Source organism: Camelus bactrianus, chromosome 8 (assembly GCF_048773025.1).
Source record: "Camelus bactrianus isolate YW-2024 breed Bactrian camel chromosome 8, ASM4877302v1, whole genome shotgun sequence".
Taxonomy (NCBI): domain Eukaryota; kingdom Metazoa; phylum Chordata; class Mammalia; order Artiodactyla; family Camelidae; genus Camelus; species Camelus bactrianus.
The window spans coordinates 28,143,093-28,162,653 of NC_133546.1; the positions used below are offsets into that span (position 1 = coordinate 28,143,093).

General features: G+C 37.9%; 1 protein-coding gene across 2 annotated transcripts in view; it reads right to left on the reverse strand.

Moving 5' to 3' along the window:
* The window catches only part of ENPP1 (ectonucleotide pyrophosphatase/phosphodiesterase 1), a 74,166-nt gene that overhangs the window by 32,725 nt on the left and 21,880 nt on the right, over positions 1-19,561 (reverse strand). For both annotated transcript variants that reach the window (XM_074368357.1, XM_074368356.1), the window contains exons 2-6: positions 7,659-7,731; positions 5,129-5,245; positions 4,238-4,363; positions 3,346-3,406; positions 1,302-1,399 (exon numbers count right to left, since the gene is read on the reverse strand). In XM_074368357.1, coding sequence (XP_074224458.1) covers positions 1,302-1,399; positions 3,346-3,406; positions 4,238-4,363; positions 5,129-5,245; positions 7,659-7,731 — 475 coding nt within the window. The remainder of the gene's footprint in view (positions 1-1,301; positions 1,400-3,345; positions 3,407-4,237; positions 4,364-5,128; positions 5,246-7,658; positions 7,732-19,561) is intronic.

Here is a 19,561-nt window from a genome sequence, read left to right on the forward strand (position 1 = left end):
AACACATAACTAATGATTCTAGCATTTCAATACCTCATTGCCTGAAAATGTTCCTCAGGTTGGCATGTGTATATTCAAACAGTTCAGAATCAAAAGCTACATTCTCCCGTTACCCAGAGCAAGGACTCAGGCTAGCTGTGTACTTATTTCCTTTCATCTTCATGTTTAGGCACTTACTGCTCCTTAACAGTGAGGAGTCACTGAACTCGGGATGTCATATTTGGTGCCATCGAAACAAATTTCCTCCTGATGATATAACAAAGGGCCAGATTCAAACTTCAAAGCCCATGAGCTTGGCTGGAAGAACAGAGCCTTCCTTGCCCATGCAAGCCCTTTGCTAAAGACTTTTTATGTCAAATGATTATGTATAAAAACTATTTTCTTCCAAGTAGAAATTCAGAACTAAAAATTTAAAAAGCTCTCCAAGAATTATTTTAGCTTGTCACAAGAGAAGTACAATAAATGTACATACGTTTTTACTGAGAATGATTTTGACATTTAAACCAATCCCATATACTCAAGTCCAGCAAATAGTGTTTCAGAATCCCAGAAGATCACCAAAATGGTGTATGTACTTAATTTTATTTCAGTCCAATATTATACTGTAGCTACTTAAATACTGATCCCTGATAATGAGCAATGGTCTTCAGTTTTTATACCCATATTTGATTTTCTTCCTTTTTCAGTAACAATGGTGACACAAGTTGATACCCATATTACTGGTGATTAATGTGATTTAAAACTTCGGCATTAATACTATAAAAAGACCATTCTACTCTTGTATCAGTAACTGATAGAATCATCATTCAATTAAGGCTTTAATTGAGATACAGAAATTGGAAGGATGCTACACAATACTATAGGATAACTAGCAAGTAAATATTCTATGCCTACACCATTAGAATCATATCAGAAATACGTTCGATCTCTGAAATTCTATTTTAAGATGTAACATGTATTAGACAAATAAATATATAAATGATTTGTCCACAAAAGGCATCCAAAATCCTAAGGGGAAAAAAAGGTATATCTTATATATCTTATCCTTATATCTGTATCTATCACCAAGGGATAAAAATCATAAGATAACTGCTTTTATCTTAGAATTATTTAAAAAGCAGCTTCAGAATTGTTACAGTATTAAATACTAGTTTCTTATCATTAGGTTTAACTACTTTTCAATAGAGAAGCTCAGTAAAACAGTTAGATTCTGCCAGTATTTTTCCAAAAAAAAAAAGGCTGCCTCCTTAGTCCTTCCCTAAAATTGTGGCACTCCAATAGTAAACTCTGAAGTTACTCACTTAGTTTGCTAATAACAGGAAGAAGTCCACCCCAAGTGTGTAAATACTCTGCCCTGAAACCATCCAAAGAAAATAAGAGGGTAGGAGGTGTTTCAAACCTGGGTAATGAGAAAAAAAGAAAGAAAGAAAAATAAATGTTTAAAGAAAGAGAAAGAAGACACACATCCAGTGAGGATTTTCTCTTTCCTTGGCACAGGTACCAGTGAAGATTTTCCACTGAGGTCTGTATGTAATCTAAAGTAAACTAACAAGCTGAGCAAGCATCCTCATGAAGGATATTTTACAAGCATTGATATTCACATACATGCTTTTATATACCATCTTATGTATCATCAAATAGTATTGATTACGCACTCATACCATTTTGAGCCACTACGCAGACCATCATTCATGATTTCTGCTATTCCAAAAGCTAGACCAAATGCTACCAAGACATAATAATATTCCCAATTTGCAGGAGAATAAATGTTAACAAACAGTATTTTCTAAATTATGTTCTTATTTCTACTAACTTTTTTTTCCAGAAAAACCCTTTTCTGATGTTGTCTCTACTTGCATCCAAAAGAGAGTACTTCTTATCACATAAATGATATTCAATACTTAGCTTTGAAGTTTACCATATTTAAAAGATATCAATATGTCATAGAGAAGATGGAGAGAGATTTACTGCACTTAAATATACAGACAATAGAGAAATGATCCAAAGCTAGGGATGAGCAACTAATGAACGTACAGACACACAGAGTTACATGTGTGGTATGGAAATCTAAAGACAGAGGCAAAAAAACATGTACAGTGATACACTCAGCAAAAGAGAATCACTGTGGACAACCATTCCACAGCTACACCAAAACAAGCATGGTTCAGAAATTCTGCAGCTGCATATCCAGTAGATGGTAGGAAAGTTGTATATCACTGGGTGACCATGAAAAAAACTGAACGTTCACTCTGTAATTTAAAATTTGAGAGCAAAGACTCACTTTGTCTTGCCTTTTTCAACTCTGCCTCCTCCCCAGCTTACTCTTACAGCCAAATACAAATGGAAAAAGGAGAAAATTTGTGCATAATTTCCAGGAACTAATATTTGTATCACAGCTCTCTTGGGAAACTGCAGAATCAGCTGCAGATAGTCTCAATGGTCCATACTTGTGTAAAATTATTTCTATTCAATCAACAGAGAACATAAAAATAGTTTACTGGGCCTCCAGGTAAATGTACTGCTATGAGAATTTCTAGTATAATAGAACATGCTCTAAATTATGATCTTCTTGTAAAGAAAGAAGGGTTTATAGTTTCCACTAAAAGAGTCAATGTTACAATTGAAAAATAATGATCAAGTTTTAGAAAAAAAGAAAGATTTAAAATTCATTAACTCTAAAATTTATAATATACCTTGGACTTAACAGACGGCTTAGGGTACATGAGATGTTCCCTTTGAAAAAAAAGCTCTTCTGTTGGAATTTTTTGCCTTGGGTTTAGTTTTTGCTGTTGCTATGACTGTTGTTTTAAACAAACAAAAAAGTACTCTCCCATCCGAAAGGGGAAAAAAACACACTTTATAAAACAAAAATCTTATTTAAACAAAGGACAAAAAGAACAAGTATAAATTATGGAAATTATGTAAAATTCTCTTACAGATATGTTGCTTATCCCCCAATTTATAAATGAACCAAAATACAAAAAAAATTTTTAAAAAGAAGCTGTAAAGTAGTTTTTGTAAGTTCAACTTGATAAATTCCAAATGAAAGTAAAGAAGAAAAGAACACAGATACTTTCCTTTCCTAAGAAGAAAAACACAGATACTTCTACCCAACACTCATGAATAGGAAAGACTAAACATTCATGACATCCCTTTTCCCAGGAGCTCCCAGAGTGGGTGTGATGCCATAATCATCTCTGTACTACCAGCGCCAAAAGAAGGCCTTACTAAAAATAATATTGACTGAACCAATGAATAATTACTAGTTTTATCGTTTCAACTAGAAAGAGAAAAAAATGGTACTTTTGAAAAAGAAAAAATTAGTAACCGAGAATATAATCTTACCCTGCTGGACACTGTGGCTCATTAATGTTCTCACATGTTTCTTCTACCCAACTTTTCTCACCTAAAATATTTTCAAGAAATAAAGTGAGTTGAACACAATAAAAACAATGATTGTGACCCTTGTGAGACACATTAGGACAGATTCCAAGAATAAAATATGTTAACAAATACATAGATAATATGGGGCATGATTCTAGGCAAATCTAACAAATAAAGGGAGTTATTCTGCTTCAAAATAAGAGTTAATATCAGGAAGGAAAAAAAATGAATGCATCATTGTAAGACTAAAACATACTACTGTATTTGTGAGAACTTCAATGCATCTTTTCCATTTTCAAACTTTTAATATTTTCAGCCAAGATTTACAACCCTTTTTCTAGCCACCCAACAAAATCTTGTGGTATTAAATCCTTGATGTCTTATTTCCTCCATACAGAGACTGGTTCTGTCAGCCAAAGAATTTCAAGGAACCCTGTTAATACCTGGACAGGACATCCTAATAACATCAGTTTACATATAATCTTTTGCATTAACTTCACAATCACCCTCTCAGTGCATGGAAGACACGCATTAAAAATGCAACTAAATATCAAACAACATGAGGGGAGAGCTCTAGCAGGAGAGTGGGTGACTACAGATAAAAGGAGATTGGCCATGCGTAGATAATAATCATTATGCTGGGTGACATGCACTCGCTTCATTAAAACTCTCTCCTCAGGTATATGTGTTTGAAATTTTCTTTAATAAAATGTTCTAAAAATATATTTTCAGTCAATATTGTTGATCAATAACCATGACTTCTAACATAAAAAATAAACCCATGCTACGCCCATCTAAGCCCTAGGAAGACATCAGCCCGCTGGAGAAGCGGGCGAGCGCAGGCGATCCTGACCTCGGCACACAGGGCTGTAGTTGATGCAGCAGTCACCCTTGTCCCTGCAGTCATCCGAGCAGGAGCAGAGGCTTCGGGACAACCTTTTCTCACCACACCTGAATTTGCTGCAAGTCCATATATGTTCTAGAAACAGATATCAACATGACACATTGTAGGACCCAAATTCAACGTGTCCAAAGTGAACACAGAATTGTCTCCTGGAGCCTGATCTACAAGAGACAATGGACTGCTCCCTACCTCTCGGTTACCTGTAGCATCCCCACCACCGTGCTCAGTCTGAACTAACAGCGTGAAAACAGGCAGGCAAGGCAGCAATTCACTAAAACCCCAGAATCCCATTATTTAACAATGTAAACAAATAGTAGTAGTAGCAGTAGTAGTGTTAGTATTAGTATTATTATTATACAATTGGCATGTAGATCTTGGCTTCTTCCAACAGCCATTGTCACAGTTCTTAAAACTTAATCTAAATCTGGCTCACTTCCATTCAAATAATATTTCATGTCATATGTAGAGAGGACCAAATCAAACTGAGACACTTTCCATAGTTTGATAGTTTTATTTTAAAATTGAAGTGGACATCTAAGAACTCTTGCTTTAATACACCCATAATGGAAATAGTCATGTATTTCAAGCAGCCTTTAGAACTTAGTTTAAATGCTATGTAGGCTTTCAGCATATATTAAAGACAGGCACAGTTTTCCAGTTCATAAAATTTTTAACAAAAGCTAAATACGGGAATGTTTTTCTCTAAGGGAATATAAAGGCCAATTTTTTTTTTAAATCTCTAATGAGTTAGGTAAATCACATACCTTAGAGATGCAGAACTTCCCTTCAGTCTTTTACTAAGACCCACGACCCCATCTTTTTTTCCCTGGACACTTTTACCTGGTTCTATACATGTCTCCTGGTAATCTAGACAGCAGTTTCCAAGGTCAACGCAAGCAACATCACAGCGACAGTTCCCAAACGTTCTCTCAAAACAGCGACCTTTGCAACTTTTAACTGAAAATATTGAATGAGTTAGATGTTTCTAATCATTATATAATTACAAAGCAAACAACAACCAATATACTTAAGTTAGGTATAAAGTAGGTTCAAATACTGTTTTAGAAAACACAAATGGGCTGGTCAATAATGTTAATCAAGCCTTTTCACAAACACACATACCAAGTGACTCAAACATGAGGCAATAACCTTTTGTGTAGAGTTTGCAATTTTATCTCTTGCCACAGGAAAAAAGATAACTTTTTTCTTTTATATATTATAAACCCTCCCGTGGCTAATAAAAGTCAGACACTTATGGGATAGTAAAGAAATGAAAAATGAGAAGAGCTTGTTCTGAATATCTTATGCCATGAAAATGTTGGCTTAAACAACCAAGGAGTTCTCTAAAATTTCACAATGTGACAAAAGATTTTAAAAAAGTTATTATCTGTGAATATTTCAGAAAAAGAGAGAATAGCTGACTTACCTCACTCTCAGTCTTGTGTAAAGAAGTAGTAATGTGTTTGTGCGGAACACATTCTGCAGGACTGCCTCTCCCACCATCACCTAAAACACCCACTGCACCTTCAGACCCAGCTTAACACCCTCTTAGAAGCTTTCCCAAACTCCCCAGGCTAGGTCCTTTTTCCATTTTTTAAGCTTTATAAAACCTGTCCTTCCTCTTAGTCTCTTAATTCCATTTGTAACTAGATTATTTGGTTAACATCCCACTCTCACACTAGACCACAAATTTCTTAAGAACAAAGACCACATCTGGATGTTGCCCAGCACACTGTATCCCTGGTACCCAGCAAGATCCTTGACTATGGTTGGTACCACTAAGTTTTTGTTAAATGGATAAACGTCAGCTATGGAAGGAAAATACTTTTCATTAAAAACAATTTTATACTGTAACTTCTTACTAGTTATCTGGAATAAGCTAGATTTTTATTAGATTACTAAAAAAAAAAAAATTGGGATGGCAAGGAAAAAAAATCCCTTATAAAATAATGAAAGTTCAACAGAAAAAAGGAATAATCCTGATTCTTGATTTTAATGGTCTCCTGACCCAAGATCACACTGTTACAGAATTTAACTCCCATTTGACACTGGGAAACTAGGCAATTTTAAGGACATGAAATAATAATAATTTCTAGGGTCAAAAATACTAACTTTCCTGACACAAGGGGAAAAAAATGCTATTATAATAATAGCTATTACTTAGAGCTCGTTAATATGCTCCCAATAATTTTAAAAGTACTATGCATTCTACGTTGAGTTCACATTAAAATTGCTGTTTTCAATCATTCAGTTTTATTTTCATGTATCAAACTAAACTCAAGGTGAACGACTCTGTGGCCACAGGCTACACAGGTGAACACTGAAGTCTGCAGCTTCTTAGTTTTATTAAATTTTGACATACATTTGCTTAATAGTTGGTGACTAAATACATAAAATTATTACATTCCATTCATTTCAACAGTAAATGACAGCTTAACAATCACTAAAACTTTATAAATGACTAATATTACAATTACAGAATAGCTGAAAGGAAGCATTTGTTCAATTTTCAAAACTGAATTCCCCAGGAAGACCATCAATGATTTTAAAGGGGAAAGAGTAAAAACCACCTCAGAGCCAAAATAATGACAGCTACAATGTACTGTGATCAGTTTTATCATTTATAGCAGTCTTGTCAATGCTGGCTAGAGTTCTGCACCCAAGATAAAGAAAAATACATGTCTAGAATCTTAAACATATCACTACTGCTTTGAAATCTTTGCAATTTTAAAAGGCTTACAAGCACGTAAGGATAAGTTTCTGATAAGCCCCAGTAACCTCCAGGGCTGCTTCAGTAACTCCTTAAGGAGAAAAAATGTCTTGGGGGTCCCTGGAGGAAGTCGGGGAGAGGGGCTCTGGGAGCATGGCACCAGAAGCTGTCAGCCAGGTATGCTTTTTGTGTCTTTGTTCTTAATTAATTTTTTCATTGTGTTGAGGTTTTTTCTGCTTGTTTTTTGTTTGTTTGTTTGATTTTGGTCATAGGGTGTCTCTTCGTTGTTTTGGGATAAAGTTTTGCAAATAAATAAAATATTATATGGCTAAAATAACAAAAGAGCTTCAAGTTAGGGAGGGTATAGCTCAGTGGTAGATACATGATTATTAGCATGTACAAGGGCCTGGGTTCAATCTCCAGTACCTCCATTAAAAATTAACAAACAAACAAATCTAATTACCTCCCCTACCAAAAAATAAAACAAAACAAAAAAATAAAAGTTTCGAGAAGAAGGCTCAAACCAGCATCAAATTTGTAATATCTGCAGACTATCTGTGGAATTAGGACATAACACTTATTTCAATCGCATTCTGGAGAAGGCTGTATATTACCCCACCATAAACACAACAACACACATACACTTACTGTACTAATTACCTTCTTTGGCACAGCTGGGTTTCAACCCAAATATACAACCAAGGATTGTTGTTAACACACAGACTGACAATACCTGTGGGGAGAAAAAAGAAAATGATATAGCTTCAAAAAACCTCTTATTTCTTCTAATACTTCTCAACATTTTGGTATAGCTGTGTTTCCTGATCTGGGTGCTGGTCAGACGATGTGTGCACTAGGTAAAAATTAAAACTGCTTCATGTACTTTTCTGTGTGCATGTTATACTTCAGCCAAAAGTTTACTTAAATATTATCTAATGAGGCTTCCGGGAGAAGATGGCGGAGTAGAAGGACGCTCGCAGGTCACCCTCTCCCACAAATACACCAAGACCCACATCTACAGACCCACTCAGCCAACCAGAGCACCTGTGGAACTCCGACAGAACATCGCCCTCTTCAAAAGATAAAGACGCCAAAAATCTGGTAGGAGAAAAGGAAAAAAGAAACAAAAGGCAAAGCAGCGCGGGACGGGTCCCGCGGGGAGGGAGCGGCAAAGGAGGACTGGCGCTCGCTCGCTGGGTCTCCCCTCTCCAACGGAGAGGCCAGCGGGACGGAGGGGGAGCCTCCGAGGCTCGGATCTGTACAGAGCAGCCCTTGACTGACAGAACTAAGTTAAACGGGCACAGAGCGTCCCCCCGACACCCAGCCTGAGACGCGGGCCGGCAGCCACGGGCAGGGCCAGGCTGCACAAGCCGGGCAGAGGACGGAAGTGGCTGCACAGGAGGCAGCCCTGGGGGACTACAAGGGGCTGCGCGCCGTGGCTGTGGGTGCACAGGGCAGAACAACCTGGGCCCTCCATAAAACAGCACGGTTGATGTGCTCTCGGGGGAAGGGTGCACACCCCCATCTCTGAAAACCCGCGGAAAGTTTTCGGGGGAAGAGAGGCAGGGCTCAGGCACAGCCGCCATATCCTCCGCGCTGAGCACTCAGGCGGGGGCGGGGGCGAAACCTGCATCCGCACTGAAGGGCTTAGCAGCCTCAAAGGCCAGACTGAGACTGGCCTGCAGCCCGGGGCAGATAGGAGCCTTCCATCCTGGTCCCTCAGAGAACTTGCTCCACAAAGACAAACAAGGAGCTGGGTTTTGGCTCGGAGCAGGGACAGGGCTGTCCCTCGGTCTTCCCCGAGCCCACCCGGGGCGCGCCGACCAGGACGGCGCGCCGACCAGGGCGGAGCGCGCAGCCGCACAGAGCAGCGGAGCTACCGGCGGCGGCGGTGCAGGTAGAGCGAGAGCGGCCCCCCGCCTTTCCGGCAGGAACACAGCCCCTGACCGAGGTGCTGGGAGGGGGCACGACCCGCCCTCCTACCCGGCCAGTCTGCAACATCTGACTGCGGCATCCGGAGGGGCAGCGACCCGCCCGCCCACAGCAGAGAGCTGCACCTGACCCAGTGTTAGAAGGAGGCGCGATCTGCTTGCCGACAGGTGCTGGGAGCAGCACAGAAGAGGGCGCCAACGGAGGGCCTCTGAAAACAGCAAGCTGAGCTTCCAAAACAGGACGAAGACAGAAAGACTTCACATTAAAAGCACACAGACTCCAGGAGAACACCGAAACCCCCCCCCCTTTTTTTTAAAATCTGTTTTTACCTGTTCTATTTTCTATTACTCTCTTAATCTTTACTTCTTAATTCATTTCTATTTCTCTTGGGTTTTGATGTCCTGCTATTGATTAGACACAGGTTTCAAATACATCATCTCCCCCCCTTTTTTTGTAAAGGTTTTAAAAGGACGTCTCAACCTGATTAATACTCTGCTTCAACTCACTCTTCTATTATTCATTATACACTGTTTTCAAACCCTCTTTCTCCCTTCTTTTAAAATTCTTTCTCTCTCTCTCTTTTTTTTTCTTTTTTTCCTAAGTTCTATTCCTAAATAGGCATCAGATAGATAAAATCCTTAAGGACCAAAATAAACAACTGATACTCCATAAACCACAGTGCCAAAGAGGTATGAGCAAGATGAAGAAGCAGAAAAACCTTTCCCAATTAAAAGAACAAGAGAAATCCCCCGAAAGAAAGATCAACGAAATAGACATCGATAGCCTACTAGATCAAGATTTCAAAAAAGGAGTGATCGAATTGCTGAAGGAATTAAAAGAGATAGTGTTTAGAGATATAAAATATGTCAAAAATGAAATTGAAGCTATAAAGAAGAGCCAAGTAGAATGGGTAAACTCATTGACAGAGATGAGGAATGATCTAATAGCTGTGCAAAGCCAACTAGATAATGCAGAGGAACGAATTAGTGATCTAGAAGACAGGGCAATAGAAAGCACCCATTCAGAAGAACTACAAGAGAAGCAAATAAAAAATAATGAAAATAGCATAAGGGAACTATGGGATAATATAAAGCGTCCCAATCTTCGCATAATAGGGGTCTCAGAAGGAGAAGAAAGATCAAAGGGGATTGAAAAGGTTTTTGAAGAAATCATGACTGAAAACTTCCCAAACTTAAAGAAGGAATCAGATATCCAAGTACAGGAAGCTCAGAGGGTCCCAAACAGGAAGAACCCAAAGAGACCCACACCAAGACATATCATAATCAAGATGGCCAGAGTCAAGGATAAAGAAATGATTCTAAAGGCAGCAAGAGAAAAGCAAAGAGTAAGTTACAAGGGAACCCCCATAAGGCTCTCAGCTGATTTCTCTACACAAACACTACAGGCCAGAAGGGAGTGGCAAGATATATTCAAAGCCCTGAATGAAAAAAAGATGCAGCCTAGGATCCTTTATCCAGCAAGGCTATCCTTGAGGATAGAAGGAGAAATAAAGAGTTTCACAGACAAAAAAAAGCTGCAGGAGTTTAGCAACACTAAACCCATGCTAAAAGAAATATTGAAAGGGCTATTCTAAATAGAAAAGCAGCGGGATGCTACAGAAATGAGAAACACACAACTGGAAAGGTGATAACTCATGAATTACAAATAAAGTAAACATGAAATTATAAAAGAAGACATACAAATCACTGAGAGTGGGAGAGGGAGGCAGGGAAATATAGAATATTTTTTTCTTTCTTTTTTAAATTTTTTTAACAGTAGGATGGGTTTGAGATCATGTTACTATCAGTTTAATAAAAACAGTTACAGTAATGGGTTGATAGATTTACAAAAAAGGGTAACCACAAGCCAAAAATTTACAAAGGAGTCACAATAATTAAATAAAATCCATGATAATACAAAGGAAAATTACCAAACCACAAAAGGAAGAAGAAAGGAACAAAGAGGATATACCAATTCAACTGCAAAGATAAGTTAAAAATGGCAATAAACACACATCTATCATTGATTACTGTAAATGTTAATGGACTAAATGCTCCAGTCAAAAGACACAGAGTGGCAGACTGGATAATAAAGCAAGAACCTTCAATATGCTGCATACAAGAGACCCACTTTAGGGAGAAGGACACATATAGATTGAGAGTGAAAGGATGGAAAAGGATATTCCATGCAAATGGAAAAGCCAAAAAAGCAGGTGTTGCAGTACTGATTTCAGACAAAATAGACTTTAAAATAAAGGCCATAAAGAAAGATAAAGAAGGACATTTTATAATGATTAAAGGAGTGATACAAGATGAGGATATTACACTCGTTAATATATATGCACCCAATATAGGAGCACCTAAGTACATACAAGAATTACTAACAGAGATAAAGGGGGATATTGATGGGAATACAATCATAGTTGGAGATTTTAACACTGCATTAACATCACTAGACAGATCTTCCAGACAGAAAATAAACAAGGCGACAGAGAAATTTAATACTACAACAGAAAAACTAGATTTGGTGGATATTTTCAGAGCATTACACCCCCCAAAAATAGGATATACATTCTTTTCAAGTGCACATGGAACATTTTCCAGGATCGATCATGTACTTGGGCACAAAAGAAACCTCAACAATTTTAAGAAGATAGAAATTATCTCAAGCATCTTTACTGACCACAATGCCATGAAACTGGAAATCAACAACAGAGAAACAAAGGAGAGAAAAAGGAAAGCATGGAGATTAAACAATATGTTATTGAAAAAACAATGGATCAATGAGGAAATCAAAGCTGAAATTAAAAAATACCTTGAGACAAATGATAATGAAAGCACAACCACTCAAAACCTATGGGACACAGCAAAGGCAGTGCTAAGAGGGAAGTTTATAGCAATACAGGCCTTCCTCAAAAAAGAAGAACAATCTCAAATAAACAATTTAACCCACCACCTGAATGAATTAGAAAAAGAAGAACAAAAAGCCCCAAAAAGCAGCAGAAGGAAGGAAATAATAAAGATCAGAGAGGAATTAAATACAATAGAGATTAACAAGACCATAGAAAAAATCAACCAAACCAAAAGCTGGTTTTTTGAAAAAGTAAATAAAATCGACAAACCTCTGGCCAAACTCACAAAGAAGAAAAAAGAGCACAAATTAGCAAAATAAGAAAGGAAAATGGAGAAATTACAACAAACAAAATAGAAATACAGAATATCATACGAGAATATTATGAAAAACTATATGGAACCAAACTGGATAACCTAGAGGAGATGGACAAGTTTCTGGAAACATACTGTCCACCAAAACTGAATCAAGAAGAATCTGAACACTTGAAAAATCCGATCACTAGAAAGGAAATAGAAATAGCAATTAAAAACCTCCCTACAAATAAAAGTCCAGGACCGGACGGCTTCACCGGGGAATTCTACCAAACATACAAAGAAGAACTCATACCAGTCCTTCTCAAACTCTTCCAGACAATTGAAAAGGAGGGAATACTCCCAAACTCATTCTGTGAAGCCACCATCACCCTGATACCAAAACCAGGCAAAGACACTACAAAAAAAGAGAATTATAGGCCAATATCACTGATGAACATAGACGCCAAAATCCTCACCAAAATTTTAGCAAATAGAATCCAACAACACATAAAAAAGATTATACATCATGACCAAGTGGGGTTCATCCCAGGGACACAAGGCTGGTTCAACATACGCAAATCAATCAGTGTAATACATCACATCAAGAAGAGAAAGGACAAAAACCACATGATCATCTCAATCGATGCAGAAAAAGCATTTGATAAAATTCAACACCCATTTATGATAAAAACTCTCGCCAAAGTGGGTATAAAGGGAACATATCTCAACATAATAAAAGCTATATATGACAAACCTACAGCCAGCATAGTACTCAATGGGGAAAAACTCAAAAGCTTCCCACTAAAATCTGGGACAAGACAAGGATGCCCACTATCACCACTCCTATTCAACGTAGTCCTGGAAGTCCTAGCCACAGCAGTCAGGCAAGAGAAAGAAATAAAAGGGATCCAAATTGGAAAAGAAGAGGTAAAAGTGTCATTATATGCTGATGACATGTTACTATATATAGAAAACCCTAAAAGGCCCACACAAAAGCTACTAGAGCTGATTGAAGAATTCAGCAAGGTAGCAGGTTACAAAATTAACGTTCAAAAATCAGTTGCATTTCTTTACACTAACGATAAATCAACAGAAGAAGAAAGTAAAGAAACAATCCCCTTTAAAATAGCACCCAAAGTAATAAAATATCTGGGAATAAATCTAACCAAGGAGGTGAAAGAATTATACACAGAAAACTATAAACCATTGATGAAGGAAATTAAAGAAGACTTTAAAAAATGGAAAGATATTCCATGCTCTTGGATTGGAAGAATCAATATTGTTAAAATGGTCACACTGCCCAAGGCAATCTACAGATTTAATGCAATCCCTATCCAATTACCCAGGACATATTTCACAGAACTAGAACAAATCATAATAAAATTCATATGAAACCATCAAAGACCTAGAATTGCCAAAGCATTACTGAAGAGAAAGAAAGAGGCTGGAGGAATAACTCTCCCAGACTTCAGGCAATACTATAGAGCTACAGTCATCAAGACAGCATGGTATTGGTACCAAAACAGACATATAGACCAATGGAACAGAATAGAGAGCCCAGAAATGAACCCACAAACTTTTGGTCAACTCATCTTTGACAAAGGAGGCAAGAATATACATTGGAATAAAGACAGTCTCTTCAGCAAATGGTGTTGGGAAAACTGGACAGCAGCATGTAAAACAATGAAGCTAGAACACTCCCTTACACCATATACAAAAATCAACTCAAAATGGATTAAAGACTTAAACATAAGACAAGATACAATAAACCTCCTAGAGGAAAACATAGGCAAAACATTATCTGACATACATTTAAAAAATTTTCTCCTAGAAGAAATAAAAGCAAGAATAAACAAATGGGACCTAATGAAACTTACAAGCTTCTGCACAGCAAAGGAAACCAGAAATAAAACAAGAAGAAAACCTATGGAATGGGAGAAAATTTTTGCAAGTGAAACCGACAAAGGCTTGATCTCCAGAATATATAAGCAGCTCATACGACTTAATAAGAAAAAAATAAACAACCCAATCCAAAAATGGTCAGAAGACCTAAACAAGCAATTCTCCAAGGAAGACATACAAATGATCAAAAAACACATGAAAAAATGCTCAATATCACTAATTATCAGAGAAATGCAAATCAAAACTACAATGAGGTATCACCTCACACCAGTCAGAATGGCCGTCATTCAAAAATCCACAAATGACAAATGCTGGAGAGGCTGTGGAGAAAGGGGAACCCTCCTACCCTCCTACACTGCTGGTGGGAATGCAGTTTGGTGCAGCCACTATGGAAAACAGTGTGGAGATTCCTCAAAAGACTAGGAACAGACTTACCATATGACCCAGGAATCCCACTCCTGGGCTTGTATCCAGAAGGAAATCTACTTCAGGATGACACCTGCACCCCAATGTTCATAGCAGCACTATTTACAATAGCCAAAACATGGAAACAGCCTAAATGTCCATCAACAGGTGACTGGTTAAAGAAGAGGTGGTATATTTATACAATGGAATACTACTCAGCCATAAAAACCGACAACATAATGCCATTTGCAGCAACATGGATGCTCCTGGAGAATGTCATTCTAAGTGAAGTAAGCCAGAAAGAGAAAGAAAAATACCATATGAGATCGCTCATATGTGGAATCTAAAAAACAAAAACAAAAACAAACAAACAAACAAAAACAAAGCATAAAAAGGACAGAAATAGACTCACAGACAGAGAATACAGACTTGTGGTTACCAGGGGGGTGGAGGGTGGGAAGGGATAGACTGGGATTTCAAAATTGTAGAATAGACTACACTGTATAGCACAGGGAAATATACACAAAATGTTATGATAACTCACAGAGAAAAAAATGTGACAATGAGTGTGTATATGTCCATGAATAACTAAAAAATTGTGCTGAACACTGGAATTTGACACAACATTGTAAAATGATTATAAATCAATAAAAAATGTTAAAAAAAAAACGTAGACTGAAAAGCACTGCATACGTTAATGGGTGGATTTTCTGGTATGTAAATTTTACATACATAAATAAAGTTTTTCTTTTTCATTGTGAAAAAAAAAATTATCTAATGAATCTATACCATCCAAGATTAATGTTGTCAGAAATTTTCAAGTTGATGTAAGTGAATCCAGTCTAAAAACCTATAATAATTAAGGGATAGAAGAGGAAAATCTAATTAGAGATTCAATTTTCTATTTGTTAATCCACAAAAGTCAAGATAAGAATATCAGATGCTGCTTTGAACAGTTGAATTACACAAACTTAACACTATCCTCATATGCACTGTGACAGCTTTTGAGAATGTGTAATGGACAGGGTCAAGTGACTACATCCTGGACCCAAATGCTACCACAAACTGGTTGTGTAAAGATTTGGGGCAAATCACTTAAACATTCCAGACATCACTTTTATTCACTTACAAAATTAAAAGGCTGGACTACATGGATCTCTAAGAATCTTTCCAGCTCTAACATTTTGCCACTTTCTTATGGCCTTTGACATTTAAAAATAAGTGGTGACACCGTATAACTTCTACGAACAATGACAGAAGTTTTATTTGTGAGTTAGAAGAAAAAGGAGCAGAATAACCTGTAAAATGTCCTCAATATTTTCCAGTGGAATGGAGCTCCCTTGGCAGCTCTGGAACGTTACATTTCAAGGAAATATGCACTGAGCACCAACTCTGTGTGAAGACTATGTTATGCATGGAAGGAAAGAATAAGAGGTACCTCGGGGAGCTTCTGTTTGTGTGGGAAATGGCCAAAACAACAGCATAAATGGCTTGTATTTGGCAGGCTCTAGGAACTGACTGCAGAGTCCTGTACTTGTTTCAAGGGGAGTGGTTGGGGTGGCTGGGAAGAGGGAGATCAGAAAACATTTCAAAGAGAAAAGTCTTGGGGCTGGGCTCTGAAAGGGGGAAATGATGGTGTGATGCTGCCAGGCAGAGCTGAGAGAAGGGAAGGAGGACAGAGCAGAGCCAAATTCCAGGGACAAGCTTGTAGGAAGGATGGCAGATGAACAAAAGGCAACCCATTTTGGTGGGAACCAAGCATATGAAAAGAGGAATGGATGCCATATAGAGGTGGAGAGGTATTTCCCAAAAGCCAAGATGAAGAGATAAGAGAGACAGGGGCAATGGGACAGGGTGGCTGGTGGCTGGAGGCCTTTACGTTCTATGAACTCTTCCTCCCAAATAAAACATCTTAAGCATTGACCATATGCGAGTCCCTAGACAAGGGACTGGATATTCAGTAATAAAGGAGGCGTGACCTCGGTCCTCAGGATGCCTGCTGTCAAGGCAGAGTAGAACTGCAGAGTTAAAGAGGAAGTGGATGGTTGGTAAACTGAGGAAGCAGGTCTAACTCATTTCAAAAGAGAAAGAGGGTAAAGGAAAGATGAGCGAGAGTACAGTGGGTCTAAAATGCAACAGGGTCTAGGTAAGGCTCTTCTCTAGCAGATCAAAAACCTAAATGTACGTATGTCCAGTGAACTAAAGAGCCATCAGAAGGAGAACTTAAAGAAGTAAACAAAGGCAAGGAGAACTTAAAGAAGTAAACAAAGGCAAACAGAATAAGGTATCAGAAGAGAGTACTAGTGGATTTCTCCTAAGCCTTCGATGGTGGTGTAAACAGACCAAAATTATGGAAGGCTAATTTTAAAGTATCTATCAACAATATCAAAAACTCTCTTACTATAAATATATAGGGAAATGAAAAACATAGTAAAACTACTCTGTATTTAGTATCCTGTAATTTAAACTATGGAGAATCAAAGTTTTATTTCTTTGAAATAAACCTATCAAGAATAGTTTGAACAGTGCTTTATTTACGTCTCATGATGTAACTTACAACACAGAGTGAGAATCTTTTAAATGCCTTGGCAAATGGTCACATTCCTTTCTAAGCTTAGATCCATTTCCAGGGTTTTAACTTTTGCACTTTCAGTGTCATGAACTATCTCCAAGAATTCTTTTAATATGAACTTTGTGTCACTGTCACTTCCTCTGGGACATCTTCATCCTTTTCATCACAGCCATGCGTCCCATGTCAATAAATTCGCTGTCACTAAGTTCCCTTGTCTGTGTATCTATAGAGTCTGCTGAACAGTGGCAGTGTTAGCATTCCCACGTCAGCTATTTCTTCCATAACTCCATTTACATTTGATGTGAATTTCACATCCAGCATTATTATTTTTTAACTTGACTTTCATTTTTATAGGCCAATTCTCTCTTTCAATTATTTAAAAAATAAAATCTGCGAGGTAACCATAGAAAGTTGGAAGCAGCTGATGATGGGTCTCTTCAATCTTATTGGGCAGATAAGAAGCATCTGCTGGGAGTGAGGAGGTCGAGGTGGGACTCTGAAGTAATGGGGTCTCAGGACACCCCACATGAAGGATGGCAGCAAATCAGTGGGGGCAATGGAGACTGAGCCAAGGGAAGAGTGACAAGACCCTCAAGCTCCGGGAGCCCAGCTTCACTGAGATCATGGATGTAACGGACCCAGTGGCCTGGAATTCCAAGAGTGGGAGTGGGGCAATGGGATAAAAAGATAACACGGCGTGGGGAGATGGGGAGGTAGTGAAAACAGAAAAGGAGACAAGAGAGGTGTGGCTGCAATGGCTGAACAGGGTTAGCACCATGTGCACATGGGTATCTGAATGGAGAACTGGGAGAAGAGACGACCTGAGTGAGTGAAGGAATGAGAATGAGGGAAGGAGTGAGGAAGGAAGAACAGAAGTTATGAGCCCTGAAGGGAATTTCAGAATCTGAGTTCTCAGAAGTGGGGCAGTTTGGAAAGAAGGTGAAACAAGAAGCAGAAACCTGAAATTGGCATAAGGTGCTTGCTGGAAGTAAGAGGGCATGAAAGTTCACAGTTAACCTCTTACCAGTAAATGAAAATCACAGTAAAAAATATTATTTACATGCTGAAATTTATTGACTTACAATACATATTCCCTCGCTGCTTTAAAAAAGCCAGTCATGAAGAAGTATTACCAATAACTTTACTCTTCTAACTAAATATGAAATAGGACTTAATGGTTCTGTTACAAATAAGACTCATCTTGAGGAAAACCGTGAAAAGACCTGGTGGGAAGCAAGCATTTAAATCATAAGCATGAGTTTAAAACCCACATGGTATATGCAGGTCTTCACTTTTTTGTTAAGCTGCAGAAGAGGCATGCTGACTTTTTTAAATTACCTCTTCATTACTAAAAGATGTTATTTAAATTTCTCTTTAATAAGACAATGCATACAGCATGAAACTGAAACTAAAGTATGACCATAGAAACAATCATTTTAACATCAACAGTCATATCTGTAAAAGATGAAATTTAGATTACCTACTATTTTGTTATGCAACACCCTCTCAGAATAGTTTTTATTAGGAAATTTCTCTCCAACAATTTTCAGAGAGGTGAAATCTAATTCAATTTGAATTTTCTTCTCAAAGTGGTTTAATCCAACAACATCAAAATCCACCATCCTTTTTTACCTCTAAAACAATTTAGGTAGTTTTCATGTTTTGATATTTTCTTAGAAACTATAGATAAAACATTTTATCTTAGAAAACATAAAGCTTGGAAACATACAAGTAAAAGTTGTGTTGTTGGAATGGTTTGCCTCTATGTAAGAAGAATATTTATTTGGAGTTTCCTGCTTGTTTAGTTAGAGTTCCTGAATCATTTCTTGGATTTTTAGTGAACCAAAAGAAACAGGTATAAAGAAATCACTTAATTTTTTTCTCACCAATTCCCTCAAATACAGCGCATCACCACAATGTGTATTATTCTTTCTTCATCAAGTATTCATTCAAATGTGTGTTTACTTTGTGAAATCACCTTGCTAAAGGCCACAGATGCAAATGAAAGCAGTTCCTACCCTGACAGAGAAATAAAGCACGTGGACACTAAAATGAGTAATGACAATGGAACTGGACAAGAGTTCCAGTAGAAATATGTACAAAAATGTTAACATGCTAATAGCACAGCGGAGAGAAGGAAAGGAGAGAATGGCTACAAAAGGCTTGACAGAGAGCTGGAGAAAAAAGGAATTCCCCGTCAATCCATAAACAAATGTTTGAGTGCCTGCAATATGCACTGTGGACAAGACGAAAAATAAAACTGAAAAAGATTTTGTGGTGAAACCCCTAATCTGGGTTTATAATCTACTCAAGGCAACAACTCTATAATCTGTTGACGATAAAGATATGATATAGTGAGAAGCAAACTAAGAATTAAGCTACACAGTGGCAATGTGTCATCCAGGCCATGCAGCCCAGGCACCAGGTGTATCAACTGTTTTTTAACCATACAGGCTAGTTGTGTTTTAGCCACAGGATGCCACAAAGGCCTGGGGCAAACCAGACTGAACCGGCTAGATCCAAGATGGCCAACAAAGTAGGCTAAAGGTCCTCATTTTCTTTGCCTTGATTTATCTCTGTGTTTCCATACCAACTCCTGAGAGCTG